General features: G+C 42.0%; 2 protein-coding genes across 4 annotated transcripts in view; both read left to right on the forward strand.

The window, feature by feature from the left end:
• The window catches only part of SPTLC1 (serine palmitoyltransferase long chain base subunit 1), a 57,819-nt gene extending 42,279 nt beyond the window's left edge, over positions 1 to 15,540 (forward strand). The window contains exons 15-19 of one of the 3 annotated variants that reach the window (XR_005931561.1): positions 1,126 to 1,221; positions 3,735 to 3,797; positions 6,880 to 6,945; positions 10,909 to 11,020; positions 15,104 to 15,540. The gene's annotated coding sequence lies outside the window, so the exon portion shown is untranslated. The remainder of the gene's footprint in view (positions 1 to 1,125; positions 1,222 to 3,734; positions 3,798 to 6,879; positions 6,946 to 10,908; positions 11,021 to 15,103) is intronic. The other 2 variants (XR_003922116.2, XR_003922117.2) reach the window with 2 other exon arrangements.
• A 776-nt stretch (positions 15,541 to 16,316) lies between these two features.
• The window catches only part of ROR2 (receptor tyrosine kinase like orphan receptor 2), a 165,983-nt gene continuing 162,777 nt past the window's right edge, over positions 16,317 to 19,522 (forward strand). The window contains exon 1 of the mRNA XM_030005620.1: positions 16,317 to 16,591. Within this exon, the coding sequence (XP_029861480.1) occupies positions 16,480 to 16,591 (112 nt within the window). The 5' untranslated portion in view covers positions 16,317 to 16,479. The remainder of the gene's footprint in view (positions 16,592 to 19,522) is intronic.

The following is a 19,522-nucleotide window of genomic DNA, read 5'->3' on the forward strand; positions in this document are numbered from 1 at the left end:
GTTTTCAGTATGGATTTTTTCCAAGAACTACGTGCAACTGTGGATGTTCCTGAGCAGTAATCAAGGGACATACTATACCCATAAAGACAGGCTACATGAATTCACATAGAAGTACTTAAATTAACAAACTTGTTTTCTTGGCTGCTGAATAATTGTGTTGATGATGTCTCCCACTTAGAGGCACTCAAGTGTTTAAGCAATATGCTGGGCAGCTAGTACAAATATTTTGGTGTGGTCAGCAAAAGTTAATCATTTTCATAAATCCTGCATCCACTTTAAATGTCTCAACTATGCAGGGATGACTGGAATGGAAATATATGTTATTACATTGATGTGGTGTTTGTTACTCTTCCCATAGTACAGGCAATTAGGAAAAGTGCTCCGCAGCAAAGGGAATGTTTCCTTTGTTAAAGGAAAATATTTTACTACTGCTGGTAGTAAAAATGCCTATTTTTTGTGCATATGAGAGAGAAAATATGCCTTTTTCTCCCCCTCACTTGTATCTCAAGTTTTTCTTATACCAGTAAATACATACAATACGGATGACCCCCTATGCAAAAACATGTTTAGCACTGAAGACAGTACAGTTAAAACTTCACCTGTCTTTTAATAAGCAACTGCTTTCTGAAGACCCTGTTCTGTTTAGAGATCTGTAAAAAGAAGCACATGATCTTGCATGTTATCAACAGCTGAAATTTGTGATTTTGAAGCTGGGCTTCAGTTATGTAGGTTTGCCAGAGACATCTTCAGCAAATGATTGCAGAGGTGTAGCAGGCTGTCAGTTCAGTCATACAGGGGAAGAGAAACTTCTAAAGCTAGTAATGAGATCACATGTTGTTTTCTTCCTATAATTTTAAGTGAACATAAATATGGTTTGTGTTTAAATTTTTAAAATAAATGAGTCTATTTAACATTAGCTTTTAATTTGTGTTAAAGTTTATTTTAAAGTATTAATAAATACCAAGTTTTTCATTAGCATGGGAAAATCCTTGAAACACAATATAAGGCAGTGTTTTGACATTTTGAAAGAGAGTTTGACTCTACTGATCTTTTATGTACGAGCGCATGAAATGCAATAATGGAAAGCATTTGACTCATACCTCTGTCATTATCTTTAAAATTCAGATCCTGGACCACTGTTTTGTCTGCCATGGGAGTACTGCTATCCAGAGTTTGCGAAGAGCAACAGGATGCTTTGTAACAGAACTGCATGAAACTATGGTAACTTGCATGGGGTTTTTTATTAGACAGAAACATTTTACTTGTTTCCAGTGTTAGCCAGGTAAACTCTCTGGTGTTAGTACTACAGAGAGCACTTAACACATGAAGTATCCCGGGCAAGTTTGGTGCACCACATAACGATAATACTAACAGTATGTAGAATCCCTACCTCATGGTAGTGGGGAGTATTGGTTTCCACTGCAGCCATGGTTTCACTGACTTTGTGCCTTTATTACTGCTAATACTTGCCCCATGAGGAAATTAAACTGGTGACCTCGTTGTGTGCATAAATTATTGGGTTTGATCTGTGCGTACACCCTTTTAGCCAGGTAAACCATATGTAACCCTAATACTGTAGGATTAGAGCATTTTTGTTGATATTCTGATCCTAATCCAGAAACTGTAGCTAAGAACAATTGTGCTGAGTATTAATGTTGCTTTTTACCTTCAGAATACAAATGTGTCTAATTCTGACTGGGAGATATGAGCCATCTTAGCCAGCTGGCCAATGCTGAATCTCTAAAGGTCTACCCAGCTTACTTGTTTCCTTTTCCTTGGGTTTTGGCCTGTTGCATTTATTTATCAGTCTAAGTTAGAATAGCTTTTCACTCAAGCAAGCAAAACTAGGCTTACTTTTATAAGATTGGTCAAAAGTTACTGAGAATCTTGAAGGAAATGAGCAAATTGGTGTTGAATATTTTGTTGAATCCTGTTGGTATTAACTGCTGCATTGGTTGGCTTGAGAACTGTAATATGGGAGGCAACTGTAGTATAAGAACTAGATCAAGAAAGCAGTACTTTTACCCTCAGGCAGGTGGTTGTGTTTTTGACCCAATATAGCTTCTTTAATCATTTAGCTACATAGCAGATCTGAGAAGGCTCCAGATGGAGGCTGAACCTACGACCCCCTGACATAAAAACATCTATGATACCAATTACACCATCTGTTGGTCATAAAACCACATTCTCTATCTTTTCTTGGCTCTTGTGTTATACAAAAGTGAAGGGTGATATTTGGAGCTGTTCTAGTTTATCCATGCGATTTAATGCAGAACACATTTTCACAGAGAGGGAGAACAAAGCACAATAGCAGTAAAGTTCAATTTACATTCTCAGTCAGTGAAAACAAAAATGAAAATAAAAAACAGTTGTCTGACTCATTATTTATACCCAAACTATGGCTTCAAGTGTAGTTTTTTCCCAGTGCTTGTGATTTAAAAAAACCTAAAGAACAACATCTACCACCACCACCCCAGCTTCTGAGGGCCCTGAATTCAAAGATCTGTAATGGTAAAAATGAAATTATGGCAGCATTGAGGTATACACAGATCACATTAGTAGACAATGTGTGTCTAATACTAACTTTTACACTTATTTAGGGATTTGTGTTTAGTGGTAGCATCTGGGAATGTACAGCACCTATCTGAGTGTGGAGTTAAGCTGGAGATTCAACCAGTCCACTGCATGTACCCTCAGAATCCCTCTGGATATAGGTCTCTCCTGTCTGAACTGTCTCAGGCTCATCAAACTGGTATTCTGAAATACTTTATAGACTTTGAAATTGGATCTCAAATTTTGTCCTCCTGTGGGTACAATAGTTATCAGAAATGACAATGGAACACTGAGGGCTGGGATATAAAGAATGATGTACTGAAATATGAGGTGTCATGTATTGGGGATAAAGCTGATAGCACAGGTCCATCAAAGCAAGGAAATGAGAGAAAGTTTGTTACTGGCACAGAATGGATAACTGAGATGAGGTAAGTTTTACATCTTTTAGGAATATTCTGTTAATACAATAAAAATTTACTTTGTCTGTAGTGTTTGACTGAATTGTAGTTCTAGATAGTAATGGCTGCTTATGGAGGCTATCTTGTTAAATTCAGTGACTGCTCTTGCACATATTGTCTTGCACCACGAACAGTTTGAACCCCTTTCTTACCATATGGTGGCATGTTCATCAGTAGTAAAAAAGACTAGAAAGCTACTGCCGGAAACACGCATGACCTATGCATTCTGGCACCACGTCTGATGGTTGGTTCTGTGCTTCATGATCAATAAAGTCCCTACAACACTGCTTTTTAAGAAACTTGTCCTCTAATACTGCCATTTATCTGTCTAACACAAAAATAAATGTCTGCTATATTACATAAGTGGTCTAGATGTACAGTAGGTGGGGGAAATATTTCTTAAGAGAAAGTCCAAAATCACCACATCTTGCTCGTCCTTTTGTGCTTTGGAAGCTGGCCTCCTAAGCTGAAAATGAAGCATTGAATAAACCACAGTTGAGTTTACTGTTAGTACACTGTTGTTTTCTTATTGTTGCTCCATAATTACTTTTTAATAAACCATCTTTTTCTTTCTTAAAAATAATAAATAATCCATGCAAATGGAAGGGAAAGAGTTGAAAACTGAAATTGAAAAGTTTCTGTAGAATCTTTGTCATGGGTTAAACTGAGGAAAGTATTTGAGTTTTCTATTTTGATGTATTCCTTTTGTGTACATCTCCATAGGGTTATACCACAGACTTGGCAAGTATAAGCGGCTATGTTGAAGCCAAAAAGAAGAAGAAATAAGTAAGTGCATGCCAATCGGTAGGATAGATAAAGTGACAAAAGCACAATTCAGATATGTTTTTCTTCTGCCAGCAGAACAATGGAGCATACTGTCACCAGAACCTTTATCCTTGGTTAATCCTAACATGTCCCTTAAAAAAGTGATTTTCACGATTTGTGATAGAATCTATACTCTGAAAAATAATACTGACTATAACTTATAACAGAAAAAAATTATGGCTGTATTTTCTATGTCCTCAGTTCCATCTCAACTTCGTTGAATTCATCTTCATAAACAGATTTGGATACTTCAGTGTTTGTTCATGTCAGTGAAAAACACTTGTTTGTCGTGGTAGAATTTAATATTTCCTTGTGGTCATAGGGTTTTTTTTAATACTTTCTGTATTAACAATAATACCCATCTTGCTTTTTTAAAAAAAACTATCTTGGAAAGGATCTCAAAAGGCCCTGTAATCTGTTCTGAAGCAGAATCAAGCACGTATCAATAGTTGGTGGTAGAGTCTAGTCTTGCTGATACTAGAAAACTTCCACTGAACACAGTTAATAAAAGACTAACCATAGTGGATCAAGGTCTGTCTGCCCAGGAACTTGTTATCAGATTGCTGTCTACAGCAGACTAGAGAACACCTGTAAGAAAGACAGCTTTATCTCAGTTAAGAGTATGCTTTCTGTTTCTTAAGATCTTGATGACCTTAAATGTGCAAAAGGACTCAACACCAGACAACTTTAATAGTCAGATCCTCTGGTGCTGGTCTCATTTACTTTACTTAATGTCACTATAAATAGTGCAAAATACATTTCACTATCTGAAATATCCTTCTTGTAGTTCCTACCATGTTTGGAAACATTGTATGTTGTATATTAAGGTGTGCTCTTATGCTTCTATGTCACTTTTTAGCTCTCAGTATGTTAGAAGTAACGCAAGTAAAGTTTGGCAGAGAAAACTTCACTGCTTGAGTAGAGAGGATGGAATTTTTTTTTTGTGTAGATGAAGGCCAGTCTTCTGAAGCACAGACTGAAAGTCACAGTAGTATGAGTTTTCATATCCTGTTTTATTTCTCGTACTATCACAATTTCTATGAAATTTTGGTCAATCATCCATAGTTTTAGTTTCTTCACCCCTAAAAAGCTGTTAACACAGCTTCTTTAACTTTGGGTTGCATATATTCATGTTTCTATAAGACTTTGAAAACCTCTGAACGAGTAAGTTGTGTAGTACAAAGTATTATGAGGCAAATCTCTATTTTCAAGTCTTGTGTCTTCTACCTCTGTGCTGTGTAATTTCCCAATTTCTTCGGGAAACAGCTGATTCGTCAGAACTACTTCATAACTTCTGACAGACCTGTCTAAATGCCAAATTATAGCAACATTGATAGTAAAACTTTAAATAAGTTTAAATATGGCAGATTGTGAAGGTTACGATTATCGGTGTATGTGTTTTGGACAGAAAAGTCTCACCTAAGGTTTAATAAGACCAAATAAAGCTAGATGGAATAAAACTGGTAGAATTACATTGTATAAATGTTAATGTAAATATAGTCTTCACAGTGGAAGACAGTGAAAGATGACCTGATAAACAGATATGTATTGGAAATTATTTTGCTAATTGGCTATGCATTTTTCTCTAAGTTCAGTGCCATCAAATTGCACCAAGCATTCTATATATGGTAGTCCTAAAAAATGTTAACTGTAATGTTTAATCCCTTTGTTGGAAGGTATGCATGTTTTTGTTTATATAGAAGTTAGTTATATTACTTTTGTTAGGCAAGTCTGATTAAAATTTGCCAAGAAGGTTGTAGAATAGTTCCCATGTGGATACTAAGTTTCTTTTTATAACATTTCAGATTTTATTGTTTCCATAAGTTTTCAACTTCATTCAATCCTTTGTTTCAAGTCTTCCCAACAAATTTTAGTTATGATTGTTCAAATCTTCTTTGTAATACATTGCATCAGATTTTAAAGCAAATGCTGACAGCAGCAGTATTATACCCTGCATACCAAGCGGATACCACATGGTTTGAATAACAGGCACCCCCGCTGAGTGTGGATCAAATCAAAATCCTTGCATAGTCATGTAAAATGCACTGATAGAAATCTGTCTTTAAGTCTGCTTTTTGATTTAAAAATGGATTCTTTTAGAGTTTATCCTGCCACTGATGCATGTATGTGATTCCCGCTAATGCTAATGAAAGTTGAAAAAGCTATGGCTTCAAGTAGTCCTAGAAGTCACCTTGAGCTTATATACCACTAAATAAACAAAATGAACCCCATGGAGTTTACTGTAGGTAATAGGAAGGCTAACTTTAAGATCTTAAACATCACAGTCCTTCGGCATTATTATCAATGCTAAAGACAAGATTTTTTTGATTAGGCTTTGGCCTGGAAATCTTAGCAACAGTTGCTTCTTTTCTGCTACTTAAAATGTTGAAGGTATAAACTAAAAGTAAACAGCAAAAGTTAAATTTCCAAGAGTAGCATTAGCATTAACTCAGTCATGTTGCATATGAGGACTATATTTATGTTTTGGCTAAATTTTTTGCTGGAATCTTATTGCCTGAGAATAAAATAACAGATAATTTTATGAAATTGCAAATGCAAACAGAAACTGGAAGTAGGATGAATATATAGGCAGAACTGTGTTTTAAGTTGTCGTCTCCTTATTGCACTGTTGCATCTTCTTTGTTTTACTTTAAGGGCATTGTTTCCAAAGAATTTAAACAAAAAGGAACACAATTGTGGGTTTGGGATACTGGTGGTTGGTTGCATTAGAAAATCTTGTAAGGTTCTTTCAATAATATACACACATCAGTATAAAACCATGTCTGTGGTACATCATTAATAAAATACACATATACCCAGTATACAGTCTCCATGGTCTAGGAACTCAAGCTCTTTTTAATGAAGAAAATTCCTCAATGAGGTTAGCATCCATGGCAAGCTGTAGTTTGCAGATTCAGCCCCACTGGCAACAGCTCTGCTGAAAAAAGAATTCCAGTTTTCCCCCCCCATTTTACAGTGGAAAAAATTATTTCTCATGGTTCCTTCCACCCAGATGTATTTATTTAGTTGTTTTTATTTCTAGTGCCATGTGTGGCTCAAGCCGTCTGCTCCATTCAGGCTCGTTTCAGTGTGAGCAGCCCTGTATGCTGTAGGTTACTAGATAACTAAAGTCTCCCAATTCCTTTCCTACCCTTTCAAAAGTACAATTATCTATGCTGTATTTTCGCCCCTCCTGTTGAATTAAAAGCTATGCAACTGTAGAAATGCAAAGTTTAAATAGACCGCCTTTGTATGTTTTATGTTACAGACTAAACAGCAGCTTTTCTGCCAAATCAGTCTATGCCTTCTTGTCTGACTTAACTGCGGTTAAATACGGAGTACTTCAGAACCAACCACGCAGAGAAATAATATTGTCTTCCATTGTCTTTGCTTTTCCTATTATCCACAACTTACAGGCAAGAGAAAAAGTGCTGTTCAGACTTTCCCCACTTATCCTTGACATTCTCAGAGGGCTTCAGCTCAGAGTTGGAAATGAGCTGTCCTGTTTCTCCACTTCCTATTTTATTTAGCTGGATTGATTCCCGTGCTGCTCGGTAGTTACTGAGAACCTGACAGAGGACAGTAGTGCTCAGGATCCAAGTTTCGCTGGGCCAGCATTGCATAACATTAGCTGTTGCACAAGGCAGCAACTGGCACATGCTGGGGCCTTTTAGATGAACTCTTCTCCACAAAAATGACACTGGTGTCTCAGAGATATCATCAAGCCTATGCAGTGGCTCAGAGCATCTGAGTCTAATTTAACTGTGCTATTTAATTTAATTACAGATTTGTTGCAAGAAGTTGACTGCTGCTGCTGCTATGGTTGGTTGGGAAAGAAAGATATCAGGAAGTGTTCATTTAAGAGGCTTTCACGCAGGGCAGGTAGACGCTTGTGTAGCGCCACAGCTGACATTACGCAAGTGAGATAAACCTCCATCAAAACCTGTGGCTCAGCAACTTCTGAACAACATAGGAGCCAAAGCAAGTTTTCTCTCCTGTTTGATCTTGGTCAGGTTACAGCTGTTAGGGGACAACAGTAGCGACTGATCTGATAATCCATCCTTGCCTCTTTGCTCAAAGTGGGGAATGCTGACTGATGCCAGACAAGGGGTACTGATCCCTGTAAGCAGAGCCTCAGATCAGGCAGAAATTCAGTTGCATAAATGGGACTCAAACCAGGAAGCATATTCTCATGATTCCTTAAGCAAAACAGGACATCGTGCCACCAGAGTAGCTGACCAGGTACAAAAACGTCGATTCCCTAATAAAAGGTGAAACAATTCACTTGCCTTCAGTCCCTTTTCTTCTCCCTGTGTTGTCTATGGAGATAAGACTTTTTCATTCAGGAGAGTTATCTAATCTGCCCCTAGGTTGAGGCAATTACCTACCTCCCTTGGCAGATCAGACTGAGCTTGCAATTTAAACCTAAGACAAAACATGAATCACTTCTCTAATTATTGCTAGTCTCCAATCTTCTTGTGTCTCTTTTGTGAATGAAAGACATCGAATGTAAAAGGGATGATAATAAGATCTTGAAGAGAAAAATATATTTAGATAAGTTTTTCCTACTTGTAGAATTTAAAGAACATAACTACACAGAAGAGATGGGAAAATGAGATACTTTAAAATGCACTTCAATAAAAACAAAGAAGTTCTAGAAGAGGAACAGAAAAGGCACAGACTCCTTTTTGTAGTTGTGTAGTGAATAACTGTTCACATTGTTCCAATTCCAGTAAAGGGAATGAGAAGAGGTAAAGAACATCTTTAACTGAAGTATTTCACTTTCCTATTTTTTGTAAAGTATGTATTTATGGGACTGGTGCACAGACAAAAAAGAAGGTGAAACAAAGAAGGAAAAACTACTATATAACAGGTAGTAGCACTGCAAGATCAAAACCATTTGATAACCGATTCAGACACAGTGCAAACTTGTAATTGTATATAACAAAAAAGTCTATTTTAAAATAATTTTACTTGCTAGCACTATGCTGCTTTTAATAGAAGAGAACCTTAACGACCCGTGTGGGAGTTGGGGACCCAGTTGTTGTTTTCTTTCCAGCTGATTGGCTTTGCAAATCTCTCTGGGGAGAAAAGGTTTATGCAGTCTTTAAAATGTTTCAAAAATAGAATTCAGCTTAATCACGTCATCTTCCGTGTACTTCGGCATGAAGTCCCTGTTATCTATACTGTTGACTAGTTTTCTGTGTGTGTGTAAGCAGCTTTATTCATGCTTGTACATCTGTTCAAGTCCATGTCACTCTCTCAGGTTCCCATTCTCTAAGCACAATGGTCTGTGAATGTGGTAGAGTATACTATTAGCTTATGGTATCCCGAATAATTTAATATTCATCAATATGCTGGATTTTCTTTTCATAAGTCTTAAAGTTCAGACTGTGGGTGAGAGAAGGGAAAAATGTGGCAGACTGTCCTCCTCAGTGTTGTAGACCAAAGGGAAAACACTGGGGAATGTATACTGAGAGCCAACAGCACTCCTCTGCTCCACGCCACAGAACACAGCAGCACCGAATGGATTTAAGTTGTATTCATGTTCCCGTTACTGTTTGTGTGTTGTCTTTGAAGTTCTTTCCATGGTTGCTCTTGCTCCCTTATGTGTGTATGCCATATGTACCCCCTAGTTTGGGGGGAGAAGCGGGAAGGAGAGGAATTTCCTTTTACCACATGACTGATCCCTAGTGCAGGATTGCAATGTGTTTAGCCTTCTTCTGCTAGACTGAGTCTGTTGTCCGTTTGGGGACTGTTTTGTGACTGCAAAAGCAGAGGAACTACAAGAAACTTCATGTCTGTGGCATAAGAAATAATAGTTTGTGCTGACTGCTTCCAGTTTTCTCCCAGATTTTACCTCTTTCTCAAGTATATCCATCTTTTTTTTTTTTTTTTTTAAATCCAAGGCATTCTTTGATGCACTTTTGACAAGCTTGTAATGAGATGTCTCCCATCTGGAGTACTGTTAAGTGCTCTTCGGAACAGAGCATACAACTTCTGATTCCTGTTTGTGGCCCTGAACCCCTGCGTGCCAATGTTGAAGACTGCCTGTTCTCTAGCCAAGGCTAGCTTTAAAAAACAAAACAAAATGGCAACAACAACAAAACCCACCAAAACCCCAGTCCAGAACAAAACAAAAAAAAACCCCAAACCACACAAAACCAAAAAAATCCTCACCTTCTCTTCTTTCCCTTCTCCCAACTTGCCCCACAACTGTCCTTTAGACACTGATGTGTACATCAAGGCTCTCAAAAGAGCATTGTCTGTAGTCAATACCCCTTGGGTGCTGACTTTTAAACTCTTGGTTCAGTTCAGTTTTGACACCGTCATGTCCAGATTATGACCTTTCAAAATAAAACAATGTGTAGTTTTGTGGTGACTTGCAAAGATCGGATGCATTTTAAAATTGAGCTGTATTTTTATGCTGCATAATATACCAGTCTCTGGTGTCTAGATCCACTGGTGGTGGTGTGTCTGCCTCACTGAGAGGATGTTGGATTTTTGGTGTTGTCTTGTGAACTGCAGTACTTAACATAGTATCCTAGTACTGAAAGCTTGGGTAATGGATTTATAGTTCTGTATGAACTCAGCAAGTAACTTAGGGTGTTAAGGGCACATAGACACCCTTTTTTTACTTTGAAATCCATCAAATATCTGAATGTTGCCGCTCCAGCTTGACAGCTAGAACTTGTTTTGGAGTTTACATAAGTTGAATAGTTACGATTTTAATTGTTCACGTTATTTACAAAACTGTAGCATTCTAGTGCCATGGCGATGGTTGACATAAACAACTAAAATAAATACATGTAAGTATTTCAGTACAAGTAACAACAAACAATAATGAAAATTGCATGAAAAAAAGAATCTTAGTTTTATTTTTTGGAGTATGAGAGACTAAATGCCAAGATCGTTCTTTAGTGTAATCATAAAAATTTCAAGGATTAGTTGAGCTCTAAATTAAATTCAGACATTCATGTTCTTGTTTAATTTGTATAATGGAAACCTAAATCCCATTCTCTATTTGGATTCTGATCTTCAATAAGTCATTCTCTAATTGTTTTACCTGTAGGAATAATGGATAGAGAAGAGAGATGCAGCTTTCTTCCCCCTGTCAGTTTTTATGACTGAGACAATTGAGAAGGCATTGGTCTGAAGACACTGCATGTTGTTCAGATCATCAGGTGAGTATGATTTTACAAGTTAGGGGAATCAGCTCTATCTTTGTGAGTGTTGTCTGCATCTGAACTTAAGAAATAAATGAAAAGCTGTGTTTATTGTTTCCTGTGGTTCTAGCGATGAGAAATACCCTTGTTGATCTTCTTTTTAAAAGAGTGTTGATGATATGAATACTTGTCAGATCTGCTTGTTCTGTAGTAGGCTGGCTTCTGTGGCAATACTGCTTGATATGTTTGTATGTGTAGAGCTGGAAGCAAAGCAAGAAGGGAGATGAATCCTGAGCCCGCTTAGAAATGGGCTTTACCTTCTGGAGGTAAAATTTCCTTCAAAATATTTATTGTGGCTATTTTAATATACATATATGTATCTCAGTGTTGTGTATATTTAAAGCATAATAAATAATGGTCTAAAAGTGTGGATCAAAACCTGATACTATTTTGCTTCCAGAGAAGGAAAAGGTTTTCTGATGAGTGTTTCTAACTTGTTTTTTATTTTGATAGCTACAAGTTTAATTTAAAAAAAATAATCAGAAATGTGCAGGTAGACAGTGAACACACAGTTCTTTGAGTGGCTGCTCCAAAACTATTTTTGGTTTTATTCAGTGATTCACTAACTGTCACAGGGTGACCAGTCTCTTAGACTTCCTACACCTTGCTCAGTGCCTGAGGCACACAGCTGGGTTTCCCCTTGTGCCTTCTCACTTCCATCCCGAGACTATCACCTTTGTTTACATACAATGGCACAGCTTCAGTAAGAGGGGTAGAGTGTGTCTCTCTCTTCTGCAGAGTGTCTTGTGGCCAAATCACTCCCTGAGGGCCTAGATGTTGAGAAAGGTCAAGAGCCCAGCTCTTCATATGTTAGGCTGGTATTTGCTGAACCAATGCATAACATTGAGTACTGTCACCACGGTTTCCTTCCAAGCTGTGCTTTTCAGAAAACAGTGACTAAAACAGTTTGGGTGGTCAGAATCAGGCACAGGTTGTCAAGAGCCTCAAGCATTGTGCCAGGAAAGTTTCTGGACCCAGTGGAACTGGGCATTTGGTCGCTACGGCTGGGGCAGTTCTGGCAATGTATAAATGTCCGGGTGTGCACGGAACACGTACACCAAATGGGAGACAGCTAATGAGATGTTCAAGATTAAACAGGTACATTATTGGGTTACAAATTTGGACTTGGGTGTCTGAAGCCTGTCTGAATCCTATTTTAGATGCCTAAATCCTTTTTTCAGTTTTGGCCCATAGCAGAATTCTCTGGGACATACTTTACCATTGTAGAAGAAAGCCCAAAAGTTGATCCTGCAAATGTGAAGCATGTAGATAATACTTGCAATAATGTTTTCTGCACTGCTTTCATCACAGGAATAGAAAGATTAGGTGTGGAATGAATGTTTTGAATAAAGATAGTGCACCAATTAAAACTTATCTAAGCTTGCAGAATGATTATAGGAACACTAAGACCTTCAAGTTTGCACCACATCTGATCTTGCACATTCTTTAAAGTTACTTTTGTTGTATTTATTATGAAAGTAGACACACATGGCAAAGGGAATCCATCCAAATTCTGTCAGGGATTTCCAAGCAAGTTCAGGCTGAATTCCAGTTTTGCCCATTGCTCTCAACTACTCCAATCAGGCACGTACCATATGGTCATGCAAACAAATACATGCACAGCTTTTTCTTTGTCAAATAGTGACAAAACAGTTTGGGACCATATGCTGCAGGACACGAGCACTCTAATGGCTTACCCGAGTTGGGCGAACCAACTCATAAGATATGTGCAGTTGTCCATCCTCCTTTGGCTGCTGTGCATATTTTTCTACAATAGAGAGCAAGAATTTGTAGTGTGGTTTCTTCACTGTAGTGACTTCACCTCGGTCCTGCCAAGTGATTCTCCCTGCAAATATGAAATATGAAATGGCAGTTTCTGTGGTCAGTGACAAAATCATTTGTGTTTATGAAGGAGACTTAAATTCTCACTAGCTAACTTGGTCTAGTCATTTAGCCTTCATAATGTAACCGGTTTCCCCTGCTAAGTCAGAAAAATAATTCACAACTGAAGTTTCTATCAAATGCTAATTTATTCCCAAATGCAAAAATTATTTGGATCCATATCCTAGCAATTTTGTGAGATTTTTTGAGAGCATCAGAGAAAAAAAGCAAAATATTGTTTCTTGGGAGGTTTATGCAAACTGTAGACTAATTTATGCAAGCAGTTTTATCCCCTATTATGTGTGGAAGGTAAGAAAGTCAGCTGAACAGTCATAAGCTCCAGAAAAACATAAACTCAGAGCTTGTAAGGTTTTAGGCAGGTAACTGCTACAGGTTTTAAGCAATTTAACTTTGTTGTAAAAGTCACAGCACTGTCTCTGCTTTAGTTTCTTAGCACTGAGTTCATCTATTCCCCTGCATTAGAAAACTAAGCACACTTGTTATTGCATGATGGGATTATCATCACAACCAAACAGCAGATATTGCCAGAATTGTGGAATAAAATAAAAATGGGGGAGAGGAGAAGGAATAAATTCAGCTGCAGGCCTAGTTACATTTGTTTTTTTTCTTTCCTTTCTGCACCCTTCCTATGTAATCGTCTGAAGGAGGTGCAGTATCATGTAACTGGGAAGTAACAAACATGGTGGCTACTTATAGCCAGTGGCAAGTAACAGCTTTATTTTGGAGAGGAGCAGAAGAGCATATAGTCTTTTTGTTATCCTCAGCTCATGTGCTGCATATGCTTCCTGTATCACGTTATGTAGCTATCTGATCTTGCCCATTTCCCCAGAGATCAAGGCTTTGTTCAGGTCTGTAGATGATATTTACAAAGAGTGAGAAAAAGTCATCCAGATACCTACAGATCTCTGGAACAGAGTTTGGAAGAAAAAATAACATCATGGAAATTACTAGAATAAAACTTATTTACTAGACAGATATGATGTCAGGTGACGTTAATAGCTTCCTTTCGGTGATTTTCAAAACAAAGGACCTACTGGATCTCATTTACCTGGACTTCAGTTGAACATTTGATATACCTCCATAGGGGAAGTTAGGTGTTAAGATGGAGCTTATCGCGATTCCTAGATAGACTGTAAGGTGGATGATGAGCTGGCAGAAGAGAGGAAAATGAGAAATTTTGAATTGCAAACTGTTAGGTGGAGGGATGCTCTTAACTATTGATCTCTGATATTTAATATAGGTTTAATGTATTCACAAAAGCCTTAAGACACATTATCAATGTGCAGCCAAAATTTTTTGCTGATGCAGAGCCAAGAGGTATTCTTGATAAAAGATGGAGCAGGATATCTTACAGACAGAACTGGTCTTGATGGCTTGAGGAAAAAAAAAAAAGGGGGGGGGGGGGGGAGAGATTTGTGAGGCCAGGCACATAGAATTTTAATGCAGTTCTCTGCTGTTAGGTATACACTGGAAACGATAAAGAAAGAGAGGATGTAGATTTTCTAACACATCATAGAATATCTGTAACTGGAAAGGTACTGGAATCATCAGGATGTATCAGTCTTTGCAGCACAAAAAGGAAATTAGGGGTGCTCCGGTAGAGAAAGCATCTCCAATACTATGCCGAGCTTGAGCCCCTCATCTTCAGAAAGATTAAATCAGACTGCCAAAAATACAGGGGGATGGGGGAATAGGCAGAGTGGCAGGAAAAAGGGTTAGGGTGATCAAGGAATGCAGAACTGATCATTTCAGAGAAAATTTAAACATTTACGCTTTTTTAGTGTAACAAAATAAAGATTGGGGTGTGATTCTGGTCATTTTATAGCACAAAGAGGGGAAGTGGGAAGCTATTTATGTGAAAGGATAATAGTGACACGAGATAAGGAGCATAAACTGGTCATGAATACATATAGGCTGGAATTTAGGAGTAGATTTCTAACCATCAAAGAGGCAAGGTCTGGAGCAGCCTTTAATCTACAGAGTGGAGCTTATAAAAAAGATCCTCACTACTTTTACATTAGGTTTCATATGTTTATGAAAGGGATTAGAAAATGTGTTGTTGTGATGGCAAGGGACTGAATTCAGTCAGTCCTACATTCCTGCTGAAGTGGGATCAGGACCTCCCTTTGTCATCCTTAGGTGCCAGAAGAATTTTCAAGATGGAGCTGGAGACCTGAGAGGAAAGAAACGGGGTGCAAAAGTGGGAAGAAAGAATACGTTGCAGCATTTGCCTTTGTTTGCAATAAGAAATAAATTTAATGGAAAATGAATTTGACTGAAACAGTTGTGAATTTAGAGCTTGATTGGGGAAGAACTTAAAGGGGTTTGTAAGTATTCAGCACTACTCAGCATCAAATCTCCAGAAATGAAGTCTAAAACAATAAGAATGTTGTATTTACAGAGAAGATATCTGATTAAATTCGCTGTTTAATTATAACTTTAAAAATATGCAAATATTCAGGTGCTGCTGTGTTCTTGGAGTTTCTGTGACATAGTTAACAAATGCCTGCTCACAGTTCTGCATTATCTTAGACTGCTGATTTCTCTGACCTGCAAAAAATAAAAACTAAAGCGGATTTTGAAAAGCATATTTAAATTGTGCTCAGAACGCCCTTCCTTCTGGTAGCAAATAACTTTGAAATCTTTTGAAGCTTTACTGGGAGCAGAATAATTTTCTGCCTGCTAAAGACAGAAAGCAACATTTACTTTTGGCACCCTAACGGGAGAGAGAACGACAGAGTGCGGAGAGGACCATCCCAGGGGTGGTGGTGGTCCTTGCCTCTTGGAGTACGTGCTACTGTGGGGCTGATGCCCCTCGACGTTTCGGGGGCAGGAGTAACCGTGTTCAATCCCTTCCTGCTGTGTGGGTGCAGAAAGGCGTCAAAGGTGGAGCGGGGAGGAAGGAAGCGAAGGAGAGAAGCAGCAGCGGTTTTGGCCGACGTGCCCCCCGCCCGCCTTATTTTTGTCTAATTGGGGATTTTTCTGAGGAAGCTTGAAGGCTCCTGAGGCTTCTGGCGGCAGGACTCGCCCTTCAGAGGGGGGAGCCCAAGCCTGCCGGCTCCTGGGAGTCGTCGAGCCCGGCCCTTTGCGGAGGGAAAGGCGGCTGCGGGCTCCCCCGGTCAGGTCCGGTCCGGTCGGGTCGGGTCGGGTCCGGTCGGCGGGGGCTGCCCCCGGCAGAGGGTGCCGGAGCGCAGGGACTGTCCGTGTCCCCTCCGCCCCTCGGCGCCGCTCCCCTCCCCTGTGTCGGGTTTGTCCCGGGTGACGTTGGGATGCTGGGGAAGGAGGAGGAGGAGGAGGAGGAGGGAGGGGAAAGGCGCGCGGCTTCCTCCGCCCCCAGTCGGGGACAGTCCGTTAGCGGGAGCGCAGGGCCGCGGCGGCGGTGCCGAGGAGAAGTTTGCGGCAGCGCCGAGCCCCCCCCCCCGCCCCCTCCCCGGCAGCGGCAGCGGACCCTGCTCCGCCCTCAGGCGCTGCTAGCCCGCGGGCTCTCTGCCGCGGCGGCCGGCCGGCCGGCCAGCATGGTCCCCGCGGCGGCGGCGGGGCGGCGGGGAGCGGCGGGGCGGCGGGGGGCAGCGGGCCGCCTCCTGGCCCTGCTGGCGGCCGCCTCGCTCCTCCGCCTCCGCGCGGCAGGTAAGGAGCGGGACCCCCGGCCGGAGGGGAGGGTGCTGCTGCTTTTGGGGAAGGGGAGAGGGGAGGCAGGGAAAGCGGCGCCCGTCTCCAGGAGGGTTGCGCGTGTCCGTTGGGAGCCGGCGGAGCCGCCAGCATCCCCAGCCGGCCGTTGATGTCGCTTACTTTTTCTTTCTTTCTTTCTTCCCTCCTTTCTTTCTTTTTCGGTGGGTTTTGTTTTTTTTTTTTTTTTTTTTTTGGTTTTTCTTGGCAAAATGGAAACCTGATGTTGCGTGGTTTTTTTTTTTTTTTTTTTTTTTTTTTTTTTTTACGAGGGGGCGGGGGTTGGCAGGAGGCGAGGGCAGCGGTGGCGGCGCTGAGGAGGGCTCGCTAAAACTTTTTCCCGAGCGCATCCCGGCGCCCCGGCCCCGCTCGGGCAGCGGGCGCTTCGTGCCTCTAGCCCCGACCGCTTCAGCGCACCGAGGCTGACGGGTGGCGACTGGGGGGGGGGGGGGGGGGCGAGAAAGAAGGAGAAAACAAAGGAAAAGTTCGGGGTTTTGTTGTTGCCGAGGGTGGATGGCAATGAGTGGAGCCTCCTCCTTCACTCCGCCCGCCCTCCAGCCCTCCCCTCGGAGTAGTTATAATAACTTGTTATTATTTGGGCCGTTGAGTGTTGCCAGAATCTCAGCGGGAACCAGGAGCGGGGGGAGAGGGGGATTAAAGTTGAGTGGGCGAGGGGGCAGCCGCCGCGCTTGCAGCTGATGGAGGCTCGGCGGGGTCTCTTTTCTGTGTGTTTTTGAGCCTTAGAGGGTCCCACTTCATCCGTGTACCTGGTCGACCCTCGGGCACCGAGGAGGTCAGCCTTTGGGCTGAGGAAACACTAGGACTCGGTTCAGCGAGCTCCGTGATTGCTTTTAGGGCTGAATAAACTGTCCCGATTAACATCTGACCTTGCGCCGTGGCAGCGGCAGTGCGGCTGCTGAACGGTTGCCAGTTGGTACGGCATCTCCGAGGCGAGCGCCGTGATTTATAGGGACCTTAGGGAGCGTGTGGGGTTGGAGAGCGGCGATGGTGTAAGAGTTACAGTTCTTGTAAAAGAAGCTGCAAAAACTTTCTTTTTTTCTTTTTTCTTTTTTTTTTTCCCCTCTCCGCGCACGCCTAAAATGTGTGGTGCTTTCCGAGCAGAAAAGGGGAGGTTTAACCTTTTCCTTTCCCTGGGATGTGAAATGCACCGGGGAGGTAGGAGCTGCCGGATTCAGCTCTTTGATCTTTCGTGAAACCGTTCTCTGGAAAATTGCCCTCTCCCCCTCTACAGCAGATAAACCTTGCTCACAAACTCCTTCCAGGGGCGGTTTGCCCACGGACTGGGGGAGGAGATGGCAGGGGGTAGGTACCATTTCCATGCCAGGTCTGTAACCCTTCCCGTGCTGTCCGCACCGGGCGGTGCGGGAGCTCGGCGGGCAAGCAGCGCCTTGCTCTCCCTCCTTGCCTGGCTTTAGCTTAATTGCACCGAAGTGCAGGAGGAGACCGATGATGTCTTTAAGGAAAAACAGTGATGCTGCGGATTAGAGGGGACTTGTTAATCAATTGCACGTTTGAAAGGGCTTTTCTTCCCTTTGTTGCTTTCGCTAATCCATTTACCTCTCCCCGGGAGGTGACAGATGCCTATATTTCCTGTTATTCAGCTCCGGAGTCCTAGGTCTTGCCATTTGTTGCATTACCGCGAAGGGAGAGGGTCAGCAGAAAGCTGGAGGTCTGGGGGTTTTCCGGGGGGGGAGAGCAGGAGGCGAGCGTGTTACAGCTCGCGGATTTGGGGTCAGTTCCCGTCGCGTTTATTTTTCCTAGTGCCTTTATTGTTCCCTTTGAAGGGGGGCCCGCTAACAAATTGCGCGGCTTGCCCCCGCCGCCCTGCCCCTCCTGCGGGGTCCTGGGCTCCGGGGGTCGCCGGGCTGGGCCGGGCGGGGGGAGGCTGAGGCTGAGGCTGGGGGGGGGGGGGGGTGTGGGGGCTGTGGTCGAAGGCAGCGCTTCCTCCTGGGGCCGCAGGGGGGATGAGGGTCGTCCTCTTGCGGGCTGTAAAAGCAGATGCCGGACCTTCTGTCCCCGTCCCCCCTTTCTTCCCTTTTCTTCGAGCAGCTGGATCTGTTTTCTCGGACGCAGAGGGAGGGCGGCGCGGAGGGTGTCCCGGGAGCTTCTTCCTTCCTTCCCTTGCCCTCTCCCCGCAGCCAGAGAGCACCGTCGCTTGTGCATCTGCCGCTGCCGGCCTCTTTCTGCCCTGCCAGAGCTTTCCCGGAGGGGTGGGGGGGGTGGTGCGGGGTCCCGGGCACCGCCTGGCCAAGCGCGGGGCTGCCCGCGGGGGGAGCGCGCCTGGCGCGGCGCAAAGTGCGCCGAAAAAAGCGCTCGGCCGTTCGGGCGGCAAAGCATCTCAGTCTTCTTTGGAGGGCAGTGGTACTGACCTCTCAGCCTGCGCATGTCGTCAGGAGACATTTCAGATCTGGCGAGAACGTTTCAACCTTCTCCGAGGCAGTATAAAATCACAGACTACCACTAAAAGCGGATTTTGGTTTATTTTATTTTATTTTATTTTATTTTTTAATGCTACCCCATAAACGGGCTTGTGACAATCGTCTCAGCCACCTGTGGAAAGTGTGGATTCGCTATACTTCGATAGGCACGAAGTTTGAGACTCCATTTTCTTCACTGAACTTGCAGCACAGTGGTTGAGAGCCCATAATCACAGCAATAAATACTTGTGTACTTCTATTGTTAAGCGGTATTCTTCTGTTTAATTAGATCTGCTTAATGGTAAACAGAGTCTTTGTTATAAAAGTTTAAATGAAACGTAGATTTTTTGAAAATGTTATTTCAGCCTTTTCAGTGTTCGCTTTGCAGTATGACCAAGTGAGAGGCAACAGAAACTGGGACGGTCTTTTGTTGAAACTGGTGATGCACAATGTA

The sequence above is a fragment of the Aquila chrysaetos genome, chromosome Z, assembly GCF_900496995.4.
Source record: "Aquila chrysaetos chrysaetos chromosome Z, bAquChr1.4, whole genome shotgun sequence".
Taxonomy (NCBI): Eukaryota; Metazoa; Chordata; class Aves; order Accipitriformes; family Accipitridae; genus Aquila; species Aquila chrysaetos.